This window comes from Mchenga conophoros, linkage group LG7, assembly GCF_057382185.1.
Source record: "Mchenga conophoros isolate Kocher_MC1m ecotype Shallow Benthic linkage group LG7, M_conophoros_male_GT1.1, whole genome shotgun sequence".
Lineage (NCBI taxonomy): Eukaryota > Metazoa > Chordata > Actinopteri > Cichliformes > Cichlidae > Mchenga > Mchenga conophoros.
In genome coordinates, this window is record NC_140532.1 from 7,808,203 (window position 1) to 7,835,316 (window position 27,114).

General features: G+C 39.1%; 2 protein-coding genes across 4 annotated transcripts; one reads left to right on the forward strand and one right to left on the reverse strand.

Annotated features, from left to right (window-relative positions):
• Positions 1–76: 76 nt before the first annotated feature.
• On the forward strand, positions 77–13,318 carry LOC146569479 (cocaine esterase-like). 3 transcript variants are annotated; one of them, XM_085281805.1, is made up of 25 exons: positions 77–436; positions 2,050–2,242; positions 2,319–2,460; positions 2,693–2,826; positions 5,363–5,516; positions 5,606–5,710; positions 5,816–5,914; positions 6,059–6,202; positions 6,309–6,386; positions 6,475–6,622; positions 6,732–6,881; positions 6,967–7,039; positions 7,108–7,280; positions 10,356–10,539; positions 10,619–10,760; positions 11,062–11,195; positions 11,322–11,475; positions 11,563–11,661; positions 11,768–11,866; positions 12,024–12,167; positions 12,252–12,335; positions 12,419–12,566; positions 12,660–12,809; positions 12,918–12,990; positions 13,064–13,318. In XM_085281805.1, the coding sequence occupies exons 1-25, from the start codon at positions 361–363 to the stop codon at positions 13,248–13,250; spliced, it is 3,267 nt and encodes a 1,088-aa protein (XP_085137931.1). In that variant the 5' UTR covers positions 77–360; the 3' UTR covers positions 13,251–13,318. The 3 variants fall into 3 exon arrangements, with proteins under 3 accessions (XP_085137931.1, XP_085137930.1, XP_085137929.1); XM_085281804.1 differs by lacking the exons at positions 77–436; positions 2,050–2,242; positions 2,319–2,460; ... (8 more) ...; positions 6,967–7,039; positions 7,108–7,280 and adding an exon at positions 8,763–9,078 and having other exon boundaries at positions 10,347–10,539; positions 11,563–11,667; XM_085281803.1 differs by lacking the exons at positions 77–436; positions 2,050–2,242; positions 2,319–2,460; ... (8 more) ...; positions 6,967–7,039; positions 7,108–7,280 and adding an exon at positions 9,840–10,031 and having other exon boundaries at positions 10,347–10,539; positions 11,563–11,667.
• A 402-nt stretch (positions 13,319–13,720) lies between these two features.
• On the reverse strand, positions 13,721–26,847 carry fbxo31 (F-box protein 31). Its single transcript, XM_085281808.1, has 9 exons — positions 26,275–26,847; positions 24,755–24,826; positions 19,004–19,080; positions 18,725–18,892; positions 18,518–18,592; positions 18,289–18,398; positions 18,009–18,162; positions 15,929–16,296; positions 13,721–15,505 (listed from the first exon to the last, which is right to left on the reverse strand). The coding sequence occupies exons 1-9, from the start codon at positions 26,696–26,698 to the stop codon at positions 15,283–15,285; spliced, it is 1,671 nt and encodes a 556-aa protein (XP_085137934.1). The 5' UTR covers positions 26,699–26,847; the 3' UTR covers positions 13,721–15,282.
• Between the last annotated feature and the right edge of the window lie 267 nt (positions 26,848–27,114).

Sequence of the window (27,114 nt, forward strand, 5' to 3'; positions counted from 1 at the left end):
TGTGACACAGCATGTGCTCATATGAATAAACTTGTAACCAAATTCACATTTTGAGCTTTTCAGACAGGCAGACGAAAAAAAAAAGGATTGCAAGAAAAAGTTGGTCATTACGATAGCGGCGAAACTTTTCTGGATTGAGTCCTGAATCGATCCTAAAGCTTAGACTTTAGATTGGACTTTAGTCCCGTGATGGTTTGGCGTCAAACTGAATGACAGCATATCTTGCTAGAGACACTATATTTTCCTCTTTGTGAAAGAGAAAAGAAGAAGCCTTTATATGAGGACGCACTTCCTATATCTCTTTGTTCTGCGCTCGGTTCTTGAAAAATCTGCAGAATTTAGCAATCCACAGAGCTGACCATGGAGTTGCATGCAAAGCACAATTTCTTCTTCTTTGTATCCGGTTTATTCCTCTGTGCTGCTGCAGAACTTCAGGGTAAGTAGGATAAAACTGTTCTTAGCAAAATGACCTTTGTAACATCACCTAATTTCTGTGTAATGTGTGTGTTCTTTAAACCTAAGTGTGTGTGTGTTCCTTAAACCTACGTGTAGTGCATGTTTTTCTTCTTTTCCTTTTTTTTTGCACAGTCGCTTTTTGAAAAGCTTCTTTTTAAATCTGGCTGTAGTATCATCTTCAGTGGTATGATGGCTATAATAGTCATAATAAATGCTGATAATTAAACATCAACTTTTGTGTTCTAAGTCCAGGTGACTTTTTACCTACAAACTGTGTTCAAAGGTGAACGATAGCAAAGAACCAAGCATGTGAGACGACGGTTTTAAAAGACTGGACCGTGCAAATTTTAATTATTGTTATTATTTTCATTTTGCAAAAAAGGCTGTTTTTAAAAAAAATCTTTCTGCTGACTTCATGCTGATAAGGAATAAATTGAGTATTGCAGCGACGGTGAATAAACAGAAACAGATTTCATGGTCAACTCTGCTTCTTTTTCAGGATCACAATACACAACAAAGGAAGTTTATGGCAAAAAAAAAAAAATACAGAGCCATGTGAGCCAGTAGCTTTTTAAAAAAAATAAATAAATAAAAATGGTGTACCCATGGGAGATGGTAGTATGTCAGCATATGTGTATATATATCTATATATATATATATATAGATATAGATATAGATATATAGATATATATATATAGATATAGATATATATAGATATATAGATATAGATATATATAGATATATAGATATAGATATATATAGATATATATAGATAGATAGCTTTTTTTTTTGCTAACTTCAGTGACTGTTAATAAACAGAAACAGATCTCATGGTCAACTCTGCTTCTTCACCAGGATCACTGTAGACACAACACACAACAAAGGAAGTTTATGGTAAACAAACAACAAAACAAAAAGCCATTTGAGCAAGTGGCTTTTTTCAAATAAATGATGAACTATCACACTTGCTCAGATTTTTTAAACCATTTTAAACCAAAATAATAAAAAAGCTTATTTAGTGTAATGGTGCTGTAGCTTAAGCAACTTAATCCACCAAATGGTCTGCATCAATAAATTAATTAAATTAGAATTTAATCAATATTAGGATAGGAATTAAATTGTCCACAGCAAAATATGAAATTGTATTCGTTTCCTGAATGTGGTTATCTCAAATCCTGAGGATTAATATAGTGGCGAACCAGAGTTTTCTTGATATTGAATTCATTTTCATAATTAACCAATTCATAAAATTCCATTCAGGCTGCTCATGTATTTGACTTAGTTATACAAACAGTATTGTAACACTGTTTTTTAACATGGCTTTATATGACTGTGTCACATGAAAAGTTCTATAAGGAGCAATTTTAAACTTGTCTGATGAACATAGTCTGCATAAAACTGAGCTATAGAGAGCAGTCAATTATTGCATGTTTTGAGCAAAATACTTTTCACTGGAAGATTTATTTTATTTTTAAAATATAGAATAGAATAGAATAGAATAGAATAGAATAATCCTTTAATTGTCCCACAATTAAAGGGGGACGATGTGAAGTTTTATGTTAAGATTTTCAGTCATTTCTAATATCCTGACAGCACCTGTAGTCCACACAAAGCTCGGGAGCCTGAAAGGTGAGTATGTGAGTGTGAAAGGGAAGGAGACTGGCGTCCATGCCTACCTGGGTGTCCCATTTGCCAAACCACCCCTCGGCCCTTCCTTGAGACTGGCTCCACCTCAGCCTGCAGAAAGATGGGAAGGAGTAAGAGATGCCACTAAACAGCCACCAATGTAAGAAATGTGAACTTCAACATACTTGGAGGAATTATTGGCTTTATTTGTAAAATTAGCATTGTCTCTCTTTAAGGTGCATTCAGTCTAAAGAAGCTGTTTTGGATATGCTTAATAAACTCGGTGCACTGCTGGCAGAAGTACCAGACATCTCTGAAGACTGTCTTTACCTCAACATATACACTCCTGCTAAAAGAGCTAATAATGCCAAGCTCCCAGTAAGAATCTTTTGCTGTAGGTTTTGACTGTTGCCTAATCACAGTCTCAATAAAGACACCATTCTTTAGAACTCAGTTGTTAATTGTATCATCTAAAATGTAAACTTGAGTGTTTTTGTTTGTTTAACATTTAAATTACTTTTTGTTATTAGTTATTAGATTAGTTATTGTAACTGACACTCCAAATGGTCCTCTAAGCTTTGAAGAAATGGTATTTTATTGTTCTGTCCAGGTCATGGTCTGGATTCATGGTGGGGGTTTTACGCTGGGATCAGCTTCAACATATGATGGCTCTCCCCTGGCTGCTTACCAGGACGTGGTTGTGGTTCTGATCCAGTATCGCTTGGGACTTCTGGGTTTTCTCAGGTAAATAAACTTCATCCACCCATAATCTCTCCAGCATGTCCTGGCTCTGCCTCAGGGCCTTCTCTCAGTGGGACACTGGGAGCCCAGGACACCTTACCCAGGAGGTGTCCAGGAGGCATTCTAGTCAGATGCCTAAACCACCTTAACTTGCTCCTTTTGATGTGGACGAGTAGTGGCTCTATTCTGAGCCCCTCCCGAATGGCCGAACCCCTTACCATATCTTTTAGGGAGAGGCCATCCACCCTTGGGAGAAGGCAGGTGTTGCAACACCAATCTGTCTGTCGATCTCCCACTTCCCTCTCCCCTTACTCATGAACCCTCCCCAGGCCTGGCTCCAGGGTGGGACCCCTGGAACCCTATCCCAAGCAGGGTAAAAGGTCACTCGATGTTTTAATCATAGGAATGTAAATGAACTCAAGTTTCCAAATTAGAACATACAATGAATTTGTTGTTCTGCTTTTTTATCTGATCTAATATGAAAAAGGATTTAAAGTTTGCTTTATTTATCATGTTGTATAAACATGCAATAGCTTGGTTTTTGATTGCCTTACCGTATCACTCAGCTTCAACAAATATGTGGAAGTGGCATATGCAGTTACTGCCCAACTGCACAAATGGGGTCCAGTAGTATCAGAATCCTGGCACTACTATCTGCTGCCAATAGCACTGGACTTTCTGTTGAATTTCAAGATCAACCTCAGGGTGAAATTGGCCACCTTCGGCACTACTTTATTCAATTTCACCTTGAAAGTTCTTGAAATCATTTTAGAGCTAATAGTCACAACTTTTTCTATTATTTATACACTGTCACTAAACTAAAAAAAACTCACGTTTTTTTCTAAAAAGATTCACGCACCTCAATCCCAGATTAGTTCTAATACATGTTGTTGGAGTGATTTTGTTAAAAGTTGTCATTGTTGTGTTTAAAACTGTAAACCTTGTCCTGAACTGCATGTTCAGATATTTTTCTGTTCCTCCCCTACATGTTTGCTATTAGCAAACTGCAGGCACATTCCATGTAAAGGTTCTGGTTTCCTTATTTGGTAAGGAATGTTCACTTCCCGACCTTTAGGGGCTCACCTATGCTTGTATGTAGCCATATATGGGGTGGGGTCAGATGACCCTTTTATGACTAAAAATGCGGTTAAAACGGTTGTAACCAGGAAGTCACGTATACAAAGACATATACACAAAGTGTTAGGAAGATTACTTTTAAAATGTATTCAACGACAGATTACAGAACACATGCCCCAAAAAATGTATTTTCTAACGTATTCCGTTACGTTACTCAGTGAGAGTAACGTATTCTGAATACTTTGGATTACTTAATATATTATCAAGCTTTTTACAACTACATGAATGTACTATTGCTGTGTGATTTATTACTATTACTGAAGGTTACTCACCATACCCATAGCAACTAGATTTTAAATCTTAATATAAAATGAGTAAACGTAGGGTGGACATTAGGTAAGGCTGCACTTTTTGCAGCGAGCTCGTGTAGAAAACTATTCTGCGCATATATAAAACAGGTTCGCGGCTCCGAACCGAACCGTCTGGCTAATATGTCGAGTTTCGTGTTGAGCTCGTAGCCGAAAACTAGTTTTACTTTGTTGTCTGGGTCAACTTTTCTAGCGAGAGACAGAGAGAGGCGTTGAAAGGCTGCTCCAACGGAACACAGCGTACAGTCGAGTCTTAATAGCTTACAACTGGGCTCGTCAGGAACTCTTTTTGGCTGCAGTGGTTATTGTTATATTTACTCTTCCAGCTCCTGTTTCTGCTCGGTGACAACTCATACTTTTCCACTCTCCTGTAATTTTAAAAAATATTTCCTCATGTCATTATGAGACGCGAGATTGAGACACAGGCATTTGAGCCTCTTAATGCGTGTTTTGTTTGGGTTTCCACCGGCGTGGAATTACCAAAAATGGAGAGGGCATAGTCTAACATATGAAGCAGAAAAAGACCGCTGTGTAATCCCTTTATTTGAACAAAGTAACTGTATTCTAAATACCACCTTTTTAAACGGTAACTGTAACGGAATACAGTTACTCATATTTTGTATTTTAAATACGTAACGGCGGTACATGTATTACGTTACTCCCCCAACACTGCAGCCACATACTAACACATACACACACGTGCACTCACATGCTCACACGTGCATGCACACACACAGTGCCTCAGCTTTTACGACACATCATATGGGTTTTACAATGGGGGATTGTGTAACTGTGTTCACTAAATAAAAAGGCTGCAAGGGGAGGCTGGAATTTGGAATTGTCTGGGATCAGGTGAGGAGCTTGAAGCTCTGGATCCTGACCGGACCAGCTACCCTTGCGCAAGTGAAAGCCGATTGAGCTCTGGTTGTCTTGCTTTGTTCATTGAGATAAGTCTCTGAGCCAGCGAGGCTTGCGAGTGCAGACCTAACACATGTGTCCTCACAGATGCTTTAAACACATGGATAAAAGTCTCTTGTGAAAAGATGTTTCAATCAGGGAAAATACATTATAAAAATGGCAATTTGTTCTATCAGCACTGGAGATGAGCACATTTCAGGGAACTTTGGAATGCAGGACCAGGTTGAAGCTCTCAAGTGGATCCAGCAGCACATTCACAACTTTGGAGGAGACCCAGGATTAGTTACTATATTTGGAGAGTCTGCTGGTGGAGTGAGCGTGTCTCTTCTGGTAAGAATCTACAGTTAGAGGAACTTTATATAAACTTTTTCACTCTAAAAAAAATAAAATAATATGTGATGTGTTACTTGAATCACCAGCTCCTGTCACCACTGTCTGATGGGCTGTTTCACCGTGCTATTGCTGAGAGTGGCACAGCTGCAATGAATGTACTTGTTGCAAATAATCCTCTTCCAATTGCCAAGGTCTTTTTGGAGGCTTAATAACATTTCTGTTGCAGATTAATGAGTATATTGCAATTGAGTTCTTTTCCTAAATATTTGACATTTATATTTGACATTTCACCTCAGGCAGTTGCAAATGCATCTGGCTGCAGTCTTGAAAGCACAAAGAAGATCAGTGACTGCATGAGAAACCTTGATATTGATACTATAGTGGGTTTTACACAGGTGAGGTAATGGGTGAATACCTGATAGAAATAGCTGAATATGATTATTATGTCTTCTACAATATTTCTTTGAAGCCTTTGATTTCTCCCTCAGCTCTGTTCATGCTATCACATCTTTCACTTTAGTACATTTTATTTTCTCAAGGATCCAACATTAAGATTTCAAGTAAATGTTGATGGACATTTCCTGACTAAACCTGTGGATGAGCTGTTTCGTAAACATGAACTCCATGCTGTTCCATTCATGACTGGTGTCAATAATGATGAAGGTGGATGGATGCTTGCATCAGTAAGTGTCACAGGAACATGTAAATAAAAAGCTCCATGATCTCAATGTAGTTTGTTGTTGTTTTGTAATGTTGAAAAAAAAGTAATGTGGCTTGGTATTTCCTTAGTTTTTTGCTCCCCAAAACTGGACAGAAGGACTAGATCGGGAATTTCTTTTGAACATGGTTTCCTTCTTCTACCCCGACGTAAGGCAGACACCACTTGATGTTACAATATTACTGTCCCCTGACCTGCTCAAGCTTCTTTGATTGATGTGCTGCTTATTTCTTTAAGCCTAAAGCAGCATTTATCAGAGATGTGATAGCTGATGAATATATCGGAAATGGTGACGACCGTGTGAAAAACAGAGATGGGTACACTGAGATGCTTGGAGATTTGTTTTTCACCATTCCAGCGATCAAAGCTGCTAATGCTCACAGAGGTAATTTAATTTGTTTAATGAAAGATTATACAAATCTGCCTAAAACCCAACACTTGATATTTACTGTTACATTCATTAACAAATATCACACACATTCGTCTAATTCTAGATGCAGGCGCTCCTGTATACCTGTATGAGTACCAACATCCTCCCAAATTCCTGCAGCAGAAAAGGCCGAGCTTTGTTGGGACTGACCATGCGGATGAAATTTTTATAGTTTTGGGATTTTGCTTCACAACTACCCATGTTAGGTTACCCGGTAAGACTTTATAAAAACTCTGCCTTACTGCTCAATCTATTTTGTTTTGTTGATTGAAAAGTGTTTTGCAACATGATCGTTTTAGATCCGTGCCCTGAGGATGAAGAACAGTTGAGCAAGATCATGATGAGCTACTGGGGGAACTTTGCTCGCACAGGGTAGGAATTTCCAAATGTTGTAAATTTCACACATTTAATAACTGAATAACAAATGTATGTGTGTTTAGATCTCCTGATGGGCAAAACCTTGTCCACTGGCCAAAGTATGGAGCAGAAGAAAAGTACCTGGCGATTGGTTTAAAAAAGCAGGTAACTGCTCAGCACCTGAAGAAGGAGCGCTTTGTCTTCCTGACTCAGACCGTCCCAGAGAAGATCAAACAGCATGAGGAAAATGCAGAACGCAGCGAGCTGTAGAAAACTTACATCTGGTCTCTGCTCCATCAATTTTTTAAAATAATTAGAATAAATCATAATTCATTTAGCGACCATTCTTTACACATGAAATATTAGTTACAGTGAACAACACTTTTTGGTAAAACATTTGGTGTTACCTTGATCATTTCCATTCTAACATATATTTTTTTAGAATCCATGATTGTGTTCTTTAAAAGCGCTATTCTCACCTTTCCACAAAACCCACGTCTCCCGTTTATAACCAGCACTGTAAACATAGGGTATGTCAAATAATCCTCGTTAATGACAAGAGCAGTTTTTGTATAGTTTAAGACATTGATCATCGATAAACGAATGCAACTGTTTTTACTTCACTATAATCAAAGTGTAATTGTGGAAGTGAAAGAAAATAGTAGATAAAAGGTTGCTAGTTGAGAGCAGCTGTCATAACATAAAAAAAACCTTGTTAAAATAAACAGATGTGACATCCTGGTTCTTTTCAGTTTTTATTTTTTTCTCATAAGAGGTGTTTAAGTTAACTGCTGTGATGACCCTTTGTGACACCAGCCAAAAAGAGCCTCCTATTAGTAAAGCTGCATTGTAATTGTAGGCCAACATGCACTCTATAAATTTTGTGCCCCTTGATGAAATCTGGATTATATGCCCTATAGTTTAGGTATATTATTCTACTGCAGTACTCATCTTAACTTCATGCCTTGATAAAACTTTAGGTGTTGTGATTAGCTTACATGTTTTCATGGCTGATGCAAAACTGCTTTTCATCTTTACACCTATCCTACTCATATAGGAGTGGATGTTTCTTTTACACAGCACAGCACAGTGATTGTGCTAGTGATTAACATTAAGCACTATGATTGGTGAATGGTGATGCTGGCAGGTCGCCTGTTAGGCATTACCTCTACTAACAGTGTTTGTATTTTATGTGTATTTTTGATAAAATTGTCTGGAATGAAATATATTTCAGTAGTCCATTTAAGAAATCTGAGCAGTTGTTTAGCTATGGGGATTTTATGCGTATTTCTAGTGTTACCTGATAACTTAGCATTCCATCTCTTAAAATATGTTAATCTTTTGGGTTGGTATTGGTACTAATTTAAAAATATATACCTCAAACGTGCACTATGAAAAATGTCTGAATATTTTTGTGTTGGCTGTCATGTCTTTTCTGTACATATTTTATATATTTTATAGCACATTTAAACAGCAGAGGTTGACCCAAAGTGTTTTAAAGACCGGCACATTTACATTACAATGTATTTACGTGAAAAACTGAAAGATGTGTTTTGCTGCGAAAAGTAAAAATCACAGTGATTTAATGGTCATTAAACTGGTTTCAAAATTTGGCAAACGGATAATGATTCGCTGCTCTCGTCTACATAACCTCACTTTATTGGTTAAAAGTATTGGTATTGATACAGCTCAATCTGCCTCCACGCGTCTGCTTTTGGATACTGCTTCCCTCAACACGCAGCCGTCTGCGTAACCTACAGGCAACGACACTGACTGACTTGACAGCAGTGGGACAGACAGTTTGCTGTACTTTGATCGCTTTTTGCTGTGCCTTAAAATCAGTGCAATCCAGTTACACCCCGCAGGATACAGTACATGCGCTTACAAGGAGACTGCTTCATATGAGGAAGCCCTACTTCTCTTGGCTTTTCTCTCACTTTTTGCACAATCGTGTGTCGTAATCTGCCCCAACACCACCATGACGTGCCATGCCAGGCAGACTTTTTGCTCTCTAATGCCAGTTTTATTTCTCTGTGTTGCTGCAGACCTGGACGGTGAGTAAGAGGAAACACTTCTTTGAACATTGACATTCGTGCTTTTGCGTTTGTTGATCTATAGAGCACATTTCATTCATAATGATGTAAATCCAAGCCCATCATGTATTCATGATTTGAATCCTGGGTTGTGCGAAATCCTAGAAATACACCTTAGACAAAGTGAATCTGTGAACTAAGGTGTAGGTCTGTTAGGTTATGTTGTGGTGATCGTCGGGTTGGGGGATTTGTGTTCATACTGGAGTTCAAAATTAAAAGCAATGGAAGATGGACAAGAAAAGTTCAAAGCCATCAAGTCCCCAGTTTAGAAAAAAGAGAAAAGAAGAGGAGGAGAAACGAGCAAAAGATGCAGGTAAGCAGGCTAGGACCGCCACTGCATCTATACCAGGGGTGGGCATGGTGTCCCTGCAGGTTTTAGATGCGTCCTCGAACCAACACAGCTGATTTAAATGGCTAAATTAGCTCCTCAACGTGTCCCGAAGTTCTCCAGAGGCCTGGTAACGATCATGTGATTCAGGTGTGTTGACCCAAGGTGAGATCTAAAACCTGCAGGGACTCCGGCCCTCGTGGACTGAGATTGCCCACCCCTGTCGACCTTTTTTTGCTCATAAATACCTTTATGAAAAGTGATCACCCTCGCAAAAAAAAAAAACATAGATTTATCCAGGTAGTAAAAACAATTTCCGCGTTTAACTCATCCTAAATGGAAGAAGTGAGATTGTTTTTCTGTCGATTAAAATTGGTGGAATCACGTGACACCCTGCACGCTATATTAAGTCTTAAGTTACGCGGAGGAATCTGCATGAGGAGGGACTGCCTCTCCTGGCACTTAGTTTTTGCAAAGTCGCCGATTGTTGTAATGTGTATCAAGACCACAATGAAGTCCAATGCAAAGCTAAATTTCTGGTTTTCAATGTCCGTTTTATTTCTCTGTGTTGCTACACAGCTGAGAGGTAAGTTAAAGTGAAACGCTTCTATGAACAATGACATCTGTGCCCTTGTGTTTATCTCTGGACCGTGCACCTCCAGCTGTATGTCCATAACTGGATCAAGGACACACATGGTTTATATTAACTGGCTCTAGTATTTCATTACTGATCTTCACATAGCTGGGTGACTGTAATTTGATGGAAGCTACAAATAAATAAGTAGTTCTTTTTTCCCCCTGCTTTTTACAACTATAAGTATTTTTGAAATCTGAAATATTAGATTTCATAAATCATGAAGCTTTATGTTATGATTCTCACTGATTTCTAATATCCTGACAGCGCCTGTAGTCCACACAAAGCTCGGGAGCCTGAAAGGTGAGTATGTGAGTGTGAAAGGGAAGGAGACTGGCGTCCATGCCTACCTGGGTGTCCCATTTGCTAAACCACCCCTCGGCCCTTCCTTGAGACTGGCTCCACCTCAGCCTGCAGAAAGATGGGAAGGAGTAAGATATGCCACTAAACAGCCACCAATGTAAGAAACATGTGCTTCAGTTGTTGTAAAACACAGTTTGAAAAACATCCAGCATTTATTAAATGTTTTTATTTTTCAGGTGCATACAACCTGAGCGATTTGCTTTGGCACTGCTTGATAAACTCGGTTTCTTGTTGGCTGATATCCCAGACATCTCTGAAGATTGCCTTTACCTCAACATTTACACTCCTGCTAAAAGAGCTGATGATGCCCAGCTCCCAGTAAGAACCTTTTGCTGTAGGTTTTGAGCCTTGCTGGTCATTGCTGAAGAAATTTTCAGTGACAGTTGGTTTCCTTTTAAGGATTTTCATATGACAAAAAAACACCCCCTTTTAGAGCCAGTTGCAATGGGTTTGCCTTTATACCCAAATATTTTTTGTTTATCTTAAACATTAATTTAATACTTATTAATTGAGACTCATGCAGTGTGCTTAGCAGGCACAAAAATTGCTTTGAAAGAAAAATAAGAATGAAGAATCAAAAATATCTTTGGTTTTTTTTTTTTTTTTTTTTTTCTCCCAGGTCATGGTCTGGATCCATGGTGGAGGCCTCACAGTAGGATCAGCTTCAACATATGATGGATCTGCCCTGGCTGCTTACCAGGACGTGGTTGTGGTTCTGATCCAGTATCGCTTAGGACTTCTGGGTTTTCTCAGGTAAATAAACTTAAGTTACCAAATTAGAACATACTGTTGTCCTGTTCTTTTCCATTTTCAAAGACTGCTCACCTTCACCAACTCTAAATTTAGCTTAGTATGCCATTCAACTCTTTGTTTTATCAGCACCGGAGATGAGCACATTTCGGGGAACTTTGGCCTGCTCGATCAGATTGAAGCTCTCAGGTGGATCCAGCAGCACATTCACAGCTTTGGAGGAGACCCAGGATTAGTTACTATATTTGGAGAGTCTGCTGGTGGAGTGAGCGTGTCTCTTCTGGTAAGAATCTACAGTTAGAGGAACTTTATATAAACTTTTGCTGTGGAAACCAACCTTTAATATGTGATGTGTTACTTGAATCACCAGCTCCTGTCACCACTGTCTGATAGGCTGTTTCATCATGCAATTGCTGAGAGCGGCACAGCTGCAATGGATTTACTTGTGGAAAATTATCCTCTACTAAAGGCACAGGTTTATTATGTTATTCTGGGGGATGTTAATCATTTTTCATTGTAAAACAGTAAGAATAATGCAACAGGTTTGCTTTTCTAAATTGATATCTTTTCACCAGGAGGTTTCAAATGCATCTGGCTGCAGCCTTAAAAGCACAAAGACGTTTGCTGATTGCATAAGAAGCCTTGATATTGATACCATAGTGGATTTTACCAAGGTAAATTACTGGGTGGAAACCTGATGTGGATTTCTGATTGGCTGAACAGTCTCATGATGTCTCTTAAATAACTCAAGGGAACTATTTTTACTTATTTACTTATCTTTTACTGTTTTACGCTATTGGAATTTTTACTTTTGTGCATTTTATTCACAAGGACCGACGGTTAAGATGTCCTGTAAATGTTGATGGGCATTTCCTGACAAAACCTGTGGATGAGCTGTTTCGTAAACATGAACTCCTCACTGTACCATTCATGATGGGTGTGAATAATGATGAAGCGGGATGGATGCTAAAAAATGTAAGTGCCCATCAAAATTTGATATCTTATTTTTGTTTAAACCGGCAATGTTAAGTGCAGCAAGGTTTTTATTCTTTCTTTTAGTTATTCATTAGTGTTCCACAAAATTGGGCAGAAGGAATGGATCGGGCACAAGTCATCAATGCAATGGCCTTCTTCTATCCCAATGTAAAGCACACACTGCCTGATATCACAAAATGAACCCAACCTGTTCAAGCATCTTTCACTGATGTGTTCTTTATTTCCTTAAGCCTAAAGATGCATTCATCAAAAATTTGATAATTGATGAATATATTGGAAACGGTGCCAACCGTGTGAAAAACCGAGCTGGGTTCTCTGAGGTTACTGCAGATATTATATTCAATATTCCAGTCATTAAAACTGCTAATGCGCACAGAGGTAACTTTTATAGATTAATGCACATTTATCTAGAAACAATTATTTCATATTTACCGCTCTTACTAAGTGTGACACTTGTTTGTCTAATTCTAGAAGCGGGTGCTCCTGTATACCTGTATGAGTACCAGCATTCCTTGAAAATGGTGCAGAAAAGAAGACCGAGCTTTGTTGGGAGTGATCATACAGATGAAATTTTTACAGTGATGGGATTTTGCTTCACAACTACCCACGTTAAACTGCCTCGTGAGTGAAACCTAAAAAGTTTAATCTGAGCATGAGATATTTGGTTTGTTAGTTTTTGGGGTTTTCTGGGGTTGGAGTGCAGGATTTTTTACAAGATTATCACTTTAGATCCATGCTTTGTGGAGGAGGAACGGTTGAGCAGAACCATGATGAGCTACTGGGGCAACTTTGCTCGCACAGGGTAAGCTTACATATTTTAGTATACTGGGAGATAATACCACATTGTTATATCGTGTATATCTGTCTGCGTGTAGGTCTCCTAATGGGCACGACCTTGTCCACTGGCCAAAGTATGAAGCAGATGAAAAGTACCTGGCGATTGGTTTAACAACGCAGGTAACTGCTCAGCACCTGAAGAAGGAGCGCTTTGTCTTCCTGACTCAGACCGTGCCAGAGAAGCTCAAACGGCATGAGGAAAATGCAAAACGCAGCGAGCTGTAGAAAACTCACATCTCTTCTGTTACGTCAGTTTTTGATATCATTACCAAATAATAAAATGCATAAATTAATCACTTATGACTTAATTGCCTGCCTTTCCATTCTACATTCACACAACTCATACTAGCCAGTAAACTATGGTTAATAGATGTGCGATTCAGTTCTGCTGCTTGTAATCAGGGTTTAAAGTGTTTTAATTAATTTCATTTTCATAGCACCAAATCAGAACAACAGTTTTCTCAAGGTGCTTTATAATGCAAAGTAAATGCCTCAGAATAATCAGATAGCCAGATGATCACCTTATGAGCAAGCACTTTGGTGACAGTGGAAAGGAAAATCCCTTGTAACAGGAAGAAACTTCTGGCAGAACAATGGCTCAGGCAGGGGTGACTATTTGCTGGATCGGCTGGGGGTGAGAGTAGATGACAATACACATGCAAAACGGTGTGAAATAAACAGATGTGACAACCTGGTTCTTTTCATTTTTTTTTTTTTTTTTTTTTTTTCCTCTTTTGTTTATTCATTACTGAGAAGAGCGCTTAAGCTGAAAAGCTCCCTGAAGTCTGATGTGAGCAGTTCAATAGGTCAAACTTAGTTTTCCACAAATTCAGGCATATGGCATTTAAAATAGTACAAAGCAACACTTTTAAAAGGCAAATTATTCAAACAGCTGGGTTACAGAGAAAATAACTTATCAAACAAATTCACTAAAGTTGAGATGGAATTTAATGGAGGGACAAAAAGGAAACACAACAATGCTTTAGCAGATATCTATTTTTTGCAAATATTAGTAAAGCTGCAGTCTGATATAAAAGTGCTGGCCAGTGGTTTTCAAATGATTCAATATATTGCCCAGAAAAGTGCACTTGGAGTAGGAAAGCTACTGGGCATCACCATCAGGCCATAATGAGACATACAGACACTTACTTGGTACTGCGCTGTTAGATCGTATAATGTTCAGCTACTAGGTCTAGAATTTAAAACAACTGGGAAACCTGTAGGGAATAACTTTGCAGGTATAAAGCCAGGCAAACACTGTGTCAGCCATTAAACGAACAAACTCAATACATTTCAAAGGTAAGTGAAGCTTCAGTTTCATACCATAGTTACAGAAGCACAAACTGTCTAACGCTGATACTTTGAATAAATCCAGATTATGTATCTGTTATCGTTGTCACATTACAATTCCTTTTTCCATCTTACATAATAATTCAGGTGTGGTGATAGTGAACATGTCTGATGTTGCTGAAGGACATAAACGTCTGACCAACGCTGGTTGATGTAAGTACCGTGTTTGATAAGACGGCGGGTGAACAGTTAGAAAATTGCCCGCTTGTAAAACATATTCAGCAATTCTATTTGACACCATACAATGAATGAAACTTAAAACACGTTTGTTGTACTTAATACTAGTCTGTCCTTGTATCACTAATGTCGGGCAAAGAGAAACACCTGAGATGCTGCCTTTTCTAAAGTCTGGATGTCTCTAAAGGAAAAAACTGAGGGGGAAAAAGGCATGCTGCTTTATTGAAAACAAAACTGGTTCAGATAGTGGTTATGAGTGTAAATAAATGCAGCATGCAGTTTAATATGTTGGGCACTGAACTCAGTATAATACTATATTATATAGTAGAATACATTGGACACCTTTGTCTTCTTCAAGCACTGCCAAGTACAGACATGGATTTAGAATCAGAGGCACATACAGTTTGATCTATAATAAATGGTGTCATTCCTTTGTTCTTTTTTTTTTTTTGTTTTTTTTGTCCTACAGTGAATAAATCAATTTGTGACCTGTTATCATGCTGCACTGGAGGATTAAAGTCATACGTTAGGTGAAGACAAACAGTGACACGGGCAGCCTTTCAAAGAGTTTGGATTGGAACAAGCTAAAGTTAGATGGTAACACCTAATGCCTTTCAAACTCTTAAGTTAATCATGATAGTATCGTTGCCAGCAGAAGACAGAGGTGTAATTGTGTAGAATGGTTGTTATGATGGCTATTACTGTGGGAGGAGACTTAAAGCTTGGTGCATCAGGATGTCCAGGACTGCATGTTGCGCAGCATGGCCTCAAATCGCTCCAAGTCGGGGGCATGAGCGTGAGGTAAGTTGTCCGTCAGGCGACTGTACAGACTGAAAGACTTCAACTCCAGCCAGATGAAACCAAACCGGTCCTTATCAAACAGCACAAAGAGCCCCGGGGTGCGCTCCGGACTTGTAAAGCCATGCCCAGCAATCAGGCCTGTCCCATAGAAGCTGAAAGAGAGATACGTGTCCTCATCGATTAATACATTTTGTTACATATATTGACTGGTTCATAAACGTACACTATGCACAGGATATTAAAAGCAATAGTGAAGACGTCTTGATGCATTCTCAATCATCCAGGAAAGTAAATCTCCAAAAAGTTGATTCTGTTCATCTGGACGTAGCGTTTTGTGGACGTAGCGTTCAGTCTCGACTGAAGAAGTCACTTGGATGAGTGACGAAACGTTTCTCCCACAAAATGCTATGTCCAGATGAACAGAATCAACTTTTTGGAGACAATAGTGAAGACCAGTATTTTCCTTCATTGATGAATTAATTGTGACCATTACCTTAATATCATTGCCCTTTATGGTAAATGCCTTTCAAAATATTTTGAATTCTGTAACAAAAGCCTGTTAGCCAAATCCTCACCATTTTCTGCAGGTGCGAGGGTACTCCTCGTTGCGAGCCATGACCCCCATAGGCAAGACAAAAGGCTGTGTTTCAGGATTGGATCTGCTACTGTGACTAGAGTCACAGCTGTCTGAACAAGCACCGTGATCTGACTCCATCTCCTCTGCTGCGCTGGAACCACCACAGGCCCCTTCAGCTGCACATCTACCTGTGGCAGAAGTGCCATTTTCCTTTTGTTCCTGCTCCCTCTGTACTTCCTCATGCACTCCCATTACTAGCCGTGACAGCTCCTCAATGTTACACTGTTGCTCCAAGTCTGGGAGGACCACAGGCCGACACAGGTTAACATCCAGTGTGAGCTGCCCTGCAGGAACATTGGGATCTCCCTGCAGGAAACCATAAAATCAGAGTATGCACCATGAGTAGATTTACATGCAATTTAAATCCACAGTCTTGAAAAAGAAAAACCCATTTTCAGTTCTAAGGTTTTATGTATCACAACATAATTGGGAAACAATAGAATAGAATAGAATTCAACTTTATTGTCATTGCACATGTCAGAGGTACAAGGCAATGAAATGCAGTTTGCATCCATCCAGAAGTGCTTTAGCCATAATATAGATATATAAACCAAAAAAAAACACCAAGTCTTAACCAGGTCTGAATGTTATTTAAAGACTATCTCAGATTAACAATACCACATGATACCATTACACAGCATCTTATTTATTTAACAAAAATACAGAAGTGGCGTGTGAAAAAATAAGTGTACACTAGATTCAACAGAAACCAATGTTAGCAGCATTAACTTCAAGTAACTGTTTCTGTATGACTTATGTATGACAACTCATACCCTGGATATGCTGAATGTGTTTGCTGAAACTGGTGCTGTGCATTATGGCCAAACAGGGTATTGGGCCTCATTTACTACAGTGTGCATGCACAAATCTGTGCATAAATTGTGCACACGAATGTTTCAGGCACAAATCTGTGATTTTAGAAAATTTTTGTGCCTGAATTTGTTGGTACTTTAGGAATAAATTTAGAAGTCCCTCTGACCATGCACTGCACCTAAGGAATTTAAACAAAGGTCTTTAAAATGCACACTACTACTAGTGATACTAATAATAACAATAACACTTATAGTTATTATTAATATTGGCTTTTGGTTGGACACAAAGTGCTCAGAATTACAAAAAAGGGATGTAAAGAAAACAAAATACTATCACTAAGGAAAAGCACAGCCACTGTTCGGAGGAAACTCATTTCCGCTGTTCATATCCTTTCAGTCACTAACCAACATTCATGACCCTAGGTGAGGGTGAGAACTTTTGAGAGTGAAAGTATTTTTTGCGTATGGCAAAAACATTTCCACACAAATATAAGTAAGTGAGGCCCACTGTTGCAGAAGTCTTGTGGTTTGTTCAAATTATACTTTGGAGACCTAAGCTGTGCTGACATGTTCTTTTTAGAGAGAAGAGGCATTCTCCTGTCACCCCTTGCAAATATGCCATCAGAATCAGAATTAGAATCAGAGCCATACTTGTTAAGTCATTTTCTAGTTGTGCTGTAATGAATTTTAACATTTAACATGCTAACTAAAGCATGCAGAGTCTGAGATGTAGCTCTTGGGTTTCTTGCAATTTTTACTTGCAAGTACTGCAGGGTCTGATCTTAGGGTAAATTTGCTAGGATGTCGACTCCTGCAAGGATTTGTTGTCTTCAACTTCTGAATGATCTCTCTTATTGTAGAATGATGGACTTGAAATTGTTTGGAAATGGCTTATTTTACTTTGCAGATTGCTGCTCACACTCACTGGTGATCAGTTAATCAAGTGCTTTTAATTAGCAGCACGTGGTTACTACTTACCGTCTTAGTTGCTACAAAAGCATTAAGTGTGCACTTAATTTTTCACACACTTCCAGAATTTTGGCTTAGTTTTAATTAAAGAGATAAAAGACACAATGTAACATGTTATATCTTGTTGCTCCTCTAAGAATGCATGAACAGATTGAGGGATTTTAAACTGCAGGGCCCACATTTAAGAATCACTTTCATTTAAAATGAGTACAACCACTAATAATGATTATTACTTACAGTGAGTTTGGTTGCTCTTGCAGACATTCCATGGAAACTAAGCATGACAATCTCCAAGCCATGACTACCATAGGTGCCTTTGAAAAGGCCTGGCTGCAGCAGATCAGAGGGCTTTGCAGGTGGCAGGTAGATCCTTCGGTATGTCAAGCAGTTACTGTCATAGGAAAATAGATGAAAGCATACAGGTTTATTTAGGCATATTACAATCATTATCATTTTAACATGGAAGTACAACAGAGAAAATGCACGTAAGCAAAAAATAAATACAAAAAATGCATACTCATATTGACTAGTATAAATGAACTTCATTAGGATAAGCTCCTGCATGTGCTCATGAAATATTTCTTCCAGTGTCCTCCCCCATTCTTCCTCCAACCATGTCCTGAACTCCTGCACAGACACACACATCGTAAAAAGTTGATAACAGTCCCTGAATTTCACCATCATCAGCATGCATGGGCTTTAAAAGATAGCATACACTGTAAAGGTAGTAAAGGTATTTGACCCACCTCCTGTCTGCCTCCTGGCATGCGGTGATGGTCAGTCTGGTTACACTTTGTTGAAAATTCATCCTTCTTTACTGTCTATATATAACAGAATATAAGACATATAAGAGAATTACATACTTTGATAAGATATTAAACTCAAACCAACATCATCTATTTGTGTCAAAAAAGACAGTATCACTCCGCTTTTTCAAATGTGTAAACCCTTACCTGTATGTCTCCTTTGTGAGGACCTTTGTGTCCATACATGCACTCCACAGTGGCCTTGTTGCTCTCCATCATGTGGATCTGGAAGAGTGGGCGCCTTCTCATGGGGTCCTCCACGCGGGGGTCGTGAGGTGGCAAATACATCCAGCCAATGATGAACAACCCGTCCACCTGAATGAAACATATTTTGAAGAATTTACCTGCACTACCTAAATTATATGTTCCTTTATACCAATATTTACTATATGTAGCAGTTTTGTGCAAAAGAGGAAAACTACCTACCACAACATTGAGCAATCCACCATAAGGGCCAATGTCAGGCTGCCATAGGCCCAAAATATGCCTGTATGGGTAAAGTACTGTAAAACAAGAGCATAATAACACACCATACAAATCATTATATGCACTGCTTCACTTGAGGTTTAACATTAGCTCACTGTCTGGTTGACAAAAACAAACAAACACCAGTTGATGTTAAAAAACACTCAACTTTTGGTTTATGAGCCAAAGGGAAGAAATGTGTAAACTGATGGTGTTCCTGCCAACCAAGTTTCTGAACAACACACACAGCACACCTGTCTTTCCATTTCATTTTCAATACTCACACAAGAAGCTCAGGGGATATTTTTTAATAACCATAACCATAACGCAGACTACATTGCACTGCTATGACTGTGGCTTGCAGATTAAGTCAATAAAAGTCACCCCACACGTAACCCATCATGCTGCAGCCTCCACGTAGAGGCCCATGTACATACAGTGTGTGTACACGTCTTTATAGTCGTATATATATATATGTATATATATATATATATATATATATATATATAGGCAAGGCAAGTTTATTTGTATAGCACAATTCAACAATATATATATATATATATATATATATATATATATATATATATATATATATATATATATATATATATATATATATATACATACACTAGGGGTGCAACGATACACAAAATTCACGGTTCGGTTCGGTTCGATACTTTGGTGTCACGGTTCGATATTTTTTCGATACAAAAAAATGTTCATGCCTTTTTAATTTGTCATTTATTAAAATTATAAATATATATTTTAACTCAAAAGTACAGTTTTTAAATTTAACCCTAACTAGAGCTGGGCGATATGAGATTTTTTCATATCACGATATGTTTTTTTCATTTCAGGCGATAACGATATCTATCACGATATAAGCCAAATAACTATATTTGTAAGATTTAAATGTGCTGTTGCTCACAAGTAAAATGTGAAATAATCAGCAGCTTGTTTTTATTTAAATATTTATTTCCCATAATAAGTTCAACAGGGTAGATGTACTTAAGGAACATGAGACTTTTTCAGATAAATAAAGGCAAATATTGCAAACTACACAAAAGACAGCCGCTAAAGCGTTTAAGTTTCAAAATAGAACAAACGAAACAGACTAAATTGTCAATTCCACTTAGAAACAAAATATTAATTCTAAAAATAAATCTTAGTTTGTTTTACAGAAGAACAGACAAAACTGACTAACTTTTGTCAATATCAAATAAACTGAGAACTAAAAGGAAATTCTCAATCTCTCCTTGTTGTATAGCTGAGCTTTTCAAACAGTTTTAACAGTTACTTTAGTCTGACAAAAGCCGAATGACGAATTAGCGCTTCCAGTCAGAGACTGAGGCTATGTCCACACGTACACGGGTATTTTTGAAAACGGAGATTTTCCGTTTTCGTTTTAAAAAAATAATCCCGTTCACACGTAAAGGCAGAAATGAAGGAAAACGGTGCTATAAACATGCCAAAGCAGCAGGTGGCGCTAGATTCCTAACCGTGCAGAAATATTGGCCAATCAGAAGTCTAGAAGCCTCGGTGGGAAAAAGTAAACAAAGCTGGGGCATAGAAGCAGACCCGAGTCGTATGTGTGGACCGACAGTAACTGTGTGTATATGTAAGCATTTAAACACTGCAGAGAGTAGAATTAACAGTAACAGTATTGTAGAAATTCATTTCACCGAAACAATAATGCACCAGTTCATTGTATTTCCAGACTTGCTTTCGGCACAATTTACAGTGCACGCTACTCTGTTTTTTGTCAGACTTGAAATAGCCGAAATACCTTCACACTACGGAACTTCTATGGCTCTTCCGTTCGACAATCTCTCCGGCATTGGAACCATCATCTGTTTTCTCTTCGGTCACGCTCGGTTGATTTTTCTAGTCGGTACACTCATTTCCTCCATTACCCGCTGGCTGCTTCCCAAACAAACACACGTGCGGCTTGGCACTTGTGCTGTACGTAACAAGTCACGCGACGTGAAGCTGCGGCTGTGATTGGTTCGGCTCTGCGCTACTTAATTTGGATTGGCCGACCTTTTTTTTTTTTTTAAGAGGACAAGAGCGGCGAGGTCTATCGCGATAGCTTAATTTCTCTATTGCGTAAAAGTTATATCGCGATAGATATCGTTATCGTTCTATCGCCCAGCTCTAACCCTAACCCTTGTGCGTGTTTTTTATTTTGACAGCGAATACGCACCTGCGGACCACTTATGTGCAGCCCTGGTTATTTAGCTCGTCATATTGCAGCCACAGAAATTCTTTTGTCCATGAAACCATAAAGCTGCACTTTCTTTTTGCCTTATAGTCTGATTTGTCATAACTTCTCCGTTTTGTGGTAAGCTTTTCTTTGGCTGTCACTTCTTCACCCTGACCTGTCTTATTTGGCTCAGCAGAACTAAAATATATATCTGTCTGTGAAGGTTCTCAGTCATCCAGGTCATCGTAGTCAAATATATATCCTGCTGCTTTTACACACGCACTCACATAAGCTCAGCGATTCTCTGCGTGATCAACCTCTCACATGTTTAAGCTTGCTGCGGGAGATTTCACTTGTCATGTTTGCATAGTAAGCTAACAATTAATAAGACGATGTCAGAGGAATTGGTGCACAAATTATCATCACTCACAGATCAGTGCTGTCGCTCTCTATACAAAGTGAAAGCAAAAAAACAAGCGCAAATTCAAACGCAATTTCAATATGTCACATATTGACAGTGGCTCACCGATGCCAATGACATAATTACCCAGCTACATTTCCGAAAGAATGCAAAAGCATTGACATATATTTTTCCTTCCTACAAAAGCCCGACGGGCAGGGAAGAGATAGATTTTGGTACCCCGACTGAAAAAAATCGCTAGCTCCGGGATGTCGGGCTAGCGATATTGCAAGCCCTGTATCTGATTGAGGAATCACTCATCTTTGGAAAAGAGAGTTTATTACAGAGAAATGTCTCTTTCCAAAATAAAAGCTATACTATCCGCTTCTTCTGGGCTATATTCTCAGCAGCATATTAAACAGCTGTCTAAATGACTCGGCTAAAGTTAGTAGCATGCTTGCTTGTTTTTTTTCTGCTTCCACTTGTCTTTGCACTAGGATGATGTCGGCGTAAATGTGCAGTCATATTCGTTGTGTTCCCACTAGTGCTTTCAGGTTAATCTCGTTGAAATGACCTTAACGCCACAGCACGGCAAATCTCCGTTAACGAGCTACCGCCGATTGCCCCGTGCATGGGGCTAGACGGCCAACACGTTAACGAGCTAACTGCGCTAACACACTAGTTCCCACCCATGTAATTGAGCATTGCATGGCACATCCAACATACTGTTTTACTTTAGTCCATGACTCGCTTACCTTCAGGGTCATACGTCACATGAAAACCAAAATAATTCCAAAGGCCAGGGGCCCGTTCTTCGTACCTCGCTAAGTAGGTTAGCCGGATTAGATTGTTGACGATTTCGCGTGATCCTGGATCAGTCGGTTCCCCGAAGCTCATCCGGGACTTGCTGTCATAGCAACAGAGCCGTAAGCGTAAACCTGCTCGGGAGCAGGTTTACTTTATGTAAACAGGATTAGATCGCGGCCACGCAGGTATGTCCGCTTCATTTATACGAAAGCAACAGCGATATTTTTCCACTGTTTCACCATAAATAAATATTATCAATGTAACTAAAGATAATGCAGCACTTGATCCTTTTATTGATGTCACACAGATACATACAGGTCATTTCCTAAAAAAGGGAAATGTACTATTAACATTCTATTACATGTATGTGATTATTACAGATGTAATTCATATTTCAGAGTAGTAATTGTAAATTACTTCGTGTAATCAAGATGAGAGACCACGGCTATAAAAGCGAAGGTGGATTTGGGAAGCCTGTCGCAGCCATGTCCTGTCCGTATACGCGACCAACCCATTGCGGAAGGTGCAAGATTGATAAGGAGAGTCCTCAGAATTCAGCGTATATTGCGGGACAGACAGGATCCTTTAGCTCAGCGCGACAGTGTGCTCATAGAGAGATATCGATATTCCCGTGAGGGTATTATTTACTTAACCAACTTGTTGACGAGGGGGTGCAGGACCACCACCTGTCTTTTTTTCCTCTGCCCTTTTCTTGGTTGCTGTTATGAACAAACTAACAGAGTATTACAGGCCAGTATTACCTTGCCAAGAGACGCAAAGCAATCTAAGAGATAAATATTACCATTCTGTAGAATACTCCTGTATTCCACTTTTACTTGTTCCCATGTTCTTGTGGGTCCTGTTGTGGCTCTAATGTGAAAGGGGATATAATATAACATATTATAATATAATATAATGCCATATGATATTGGACAATATAGTGTCATATGATAGATCTACCCTACCGCCTACTGGTGTTGGCCAGAGGGGCCGATGGCGCGATATGGCAGCCTGGCTACAACCGTAGCTGCCTCCACCAGTGTGTGAATGTGGGAGTGAATGAATAGTGATATCGTAAAGCGCTTTGGGTGCCTTGGAAAGCGCTATATAAACCCAATCCATTATTATTATTATTATTAAATTACCTACGAGTTTGATTTGTCAGCAACTTTCTGCCAGCCCTCTCTCCTTGCTTTTGCAGCCTTTGCAGTGTTCTCTTTAATTAAACTCTGAAACTCCTGAAATCCCTCACTCATGAGTTCTTGCTCTGCTGCCGGAAAATACCGAGCACGCCCCTTGGACATTTTCGCCGACCAATCAGCGGGTTGCCGATCAATGTTTCTACTATCGATGCGTAGCCCCTTTTACGACACCCAGTGATGTCACATTCCTGCGTCCAGCTGTAGTAATCGTCAACAGCAGGTGTGTTCGGGGAACCGGATTAGCGAGCTCACGGTTAGCGCGATGATTTGATCTTGGATGTGTCATTTGATCTTGGATGTAGTAAGCGACGTACGAAGAACGGGCCCCAGATCTGAATGAGGGTGGTCCATGGGGGAGGTCCATGTTGTAAGGGGAGCTTAACTTCTGTCTCGCTAGCTTGCCCTGCGCTCTTCCTTCTGACGATGCTGTCTGTGTTGAGCGCTCAGTGAATCTGCGTTCGACTACTCCGCCTAGGCTGCACTGTCGACCCTAGGCGGAGCAGTCGAACGCAGATTAAAATAAATTACAAATTTTGTATTGTTCGACACATATGCGTACCGAACCGAAAGCACTGTATCGAACGGTTCAATATCGATACGAATATCGTTGCACCCCTAATATATATATATATATATATATATATATATATATATATATATATACATACACATACATATACACACACACACACACACATATATATATATATATATATATATATATACACACACACACACATATATATATATATATATATATATATATATACACATACATATACACACATATGTATATATATATATATATATATACACATATATATATATATATATATATATATATATATATATATAAAAAAGACTGTCAGATTTTTTTTCCTTTTTGAACCAGTAAATATTAAATCCATCAAAATATGAGTGTCCGTTTACAGAATAACCTAAATGAGCAGGAATGAACCTGCTTCACTAAATCGATAAATAGATTATCTTAGTTCGAATTTATTATGTTATCAAAGTATTTACTTCTCTTATATGTCTTATATTGTGTTATATTTAGACAAAGAAGGATGAATATGTGACATGAGAGCTGAGAAACTAACGTTTAACATAGAGATCCTGGCTAGTCACTCCTCGTGCTTCCACCTTCCTCAGATCCTCCCTCATGCCAAACTCTGCAAGGAAAAAAAGAACAAGACAAAACAAAACTTAGTTTGATTATGACTTTGATTATAAAGATAATCACACTTATAATTAATGTGATAAATAACCTTGGTATTTATCTAATTGAGAAAAAGCAGTGAGGTGAGAACAATTCCGATATTCCTGGTGTCTTTTCCCCTTTAAATTGAGATCAGCGAAATAAAGACTTTATAGGGCAAAGTTAAACCCCAGTCATCAGACACAGACCTGACCAGATCTGAATTGCACAAATTCTCAGGCACACAGAGCCAAAAGCATGAGCAACAGTTTCAACAGAAATCCAAAAATAAGACAGTGGAAATGCTTTTGGAGATTGCTCTGATGTCTAAATTCTGTTTGTACTAAAGAGAGATATAAATAGAGTAAGACCTTAAAAGAGAATGTGTGTATGTGTGTAGTAAAAGTACTAGTGGTGGCATCTGTTGCTGATATTAATTGCTCTTATTGAGCAGCAAGTAATGTCTCTCAGGGCCACTGAAATGACGACTTGCTTATAAAGCGCTTTCCAAAAGTCATCATGTTACTGTCTTTGATGCTGTACAGACATGTTTATTCTCTTTGTTATTCTCTGCCAGACATTTAAGAAAATGTCTCCTAGTTTAAACAGCTGGTATTCTGAATGTGTGTCAAGTCAGGACTAGAAGGTTATCTCACGCGCTGATGTTTTGAAATTCCAACACTCATGTTTCATCTAAGACTTAATTAGGCTATTACTGATGCACTACTATATTGCATTTTCCTAGTTAATAGATTGGTAACACACACACACCCAAAAAAGACAGAAAATAATAAATGCTTATTGCACAAATATGTTTAAGTGGCTCATTTTTTTTTTACCTAATCAGCCAACTGATTTAAAGGGTTATTTTATAATTTGCAATTTTCTAATCATTTGCAATTGCCTTTTATTGTCCATTAATTTTTAAACTTTGCACGTTGCATGTTTCAAAACACTGAAAATGAGCTGGGAAACCCGGAAGTGAATCTTCAGCTCTACCAATTTATGCTCGTCATGATTACATGGACTGTGACTGAACCGCCTTTGTTGAACCCTGTCATCTGCAGTCACCTAAGATAATCGCAGAGGGCTTGGTCAGGGCCTGCATCAAAAGTCTAAACCGCCAGACAGAATGGCTGACATGGCCCTAATGAGAGTCACAGGCCTTGGTCTATTCTTAAGCAGCTGTGTTTACAGAGCCAGCAGCTGGGATATGGTGGGGTAATTTCCTTCATATTTCCCGCAGAGATCAATTGAAATGCTTTTAAGGGAACTCGTTTCCGCGAAATCAGCTGATACATAAATTCTTACGACAAGAAAGAAGCTCGGACACTCTGATCAGAGACCCGAGCTTTATATTTCGGTCTTACGTTATCGCTCTATGTTTAAATTGCAATAAACGTCCAGGGCTGCTACATTTACCTTCAATGCATCGCCTTCTCCAGATGGTTTCCGTCTTGAGGAGTTGTCTGAATTTCTTACAAACGAGGGCAACATTTGATAGAGTTGTTCCTGGGAGCAAGGAGAATATTTCCACTAAAAGCTCCGGTGGTAATTCCGCTAAGGACTGGGGGTGTGGAGGTCCCGTGCTCGTGCGATCCAGAAAGCCCCCTGTGTTGACACGACCGCTGCCATATTCGCAAGCGTCACTCGGCCCTGCAGTGGCTGCTACGCCGCGCTCTGGGCCTCCGCAAGCACCTGCGTCGAATCTCCCTTTGCCCACGATCCGCTCCTCTTCCTCCTCGTCCATGTCGGAATCGCTGCCTTGATCCTGCTGGTTATGCCTCTGTCGCCTTCGGCACCTCCGAGACTGACCAACTCCGCAGAGCCTGGCGCAAACAGCCATCCGTAGTTACCAAACAGGCAACATTACATCACTACAACACATCCATCAGCTGCAGTGTGCCTGATCCTTCCTCGTCCTCGCGAGCATGGGCAAAGGCATTTCATCTGACGTCACAATGTTCCCGTACAGTGCGTAGTTTGTTGCTTTTGAACATAAAGCGACGGTAGTGTGCAGTATCTCCTGCAGTTACGCAAGTTTATAAGGGTAGCCTATGCCTGAAAGACAATGCTCTTTGTAACCGCTTACTAACACAGGGTTTAAAGGTCACGGATCAGCTCGTGTCACACAGCTGCAGAGTTTGCAGCGACATGGTTCCTTTTTAAGTTAGGAGAAAAGCTTAGAAAGTCACCCTCTAAAAGATCAGTTTACTGTTATTTAAAATAGTAACATTAGTCTTTATTAAATGCTTTCATTCA

Bases quoted from the DNA above. Each gene is read 5' to 3' on its own strand.
- LOC146569479 (XM_085281805.1), top strand. From the start codon at position 361: ATGGAGTTGCATGCAAAGCACAATTTCTTCTTCTTTGTATCCGGTTTA. The intron at 10,761-11,061 runs GTAAGAACCTTT...TTTTTCTCCCAG, and splicing joins CTGATGATGCCCAGCTCCCA to GTCATGGTCTGGATCCATGG. The intron at 12,336-12,418 runs GTAAAGCACACA...TATTTCCTTAAG, and splicing joins TGGCCTTCTTCTATCCCAAT to CCTAAAGATGCATTCATCAA.
- fbxo31 (XM_085281808.1), bottom strand. From the start codon at position 26,698: ATGGCTGTTTGCGCCAGGCTCTGCGGAGTTGGTCAGTCTCGGAGGTGC. The intron at 19,081-24,754 runs GTTAGTTTCTCA...CTTGTTTTACAG, and splicing joins CCAGGATCTCTATGTTAAAC to TACTTTACCCATACAGGCAT. The intron at 18,893-19,003 runs GTAGGTAGTTTT...TGTTTCATTCAG, and splicing joins GTGGATTGCTCAATGTTGTG to GTGGACGGGTTGTTCATCAT.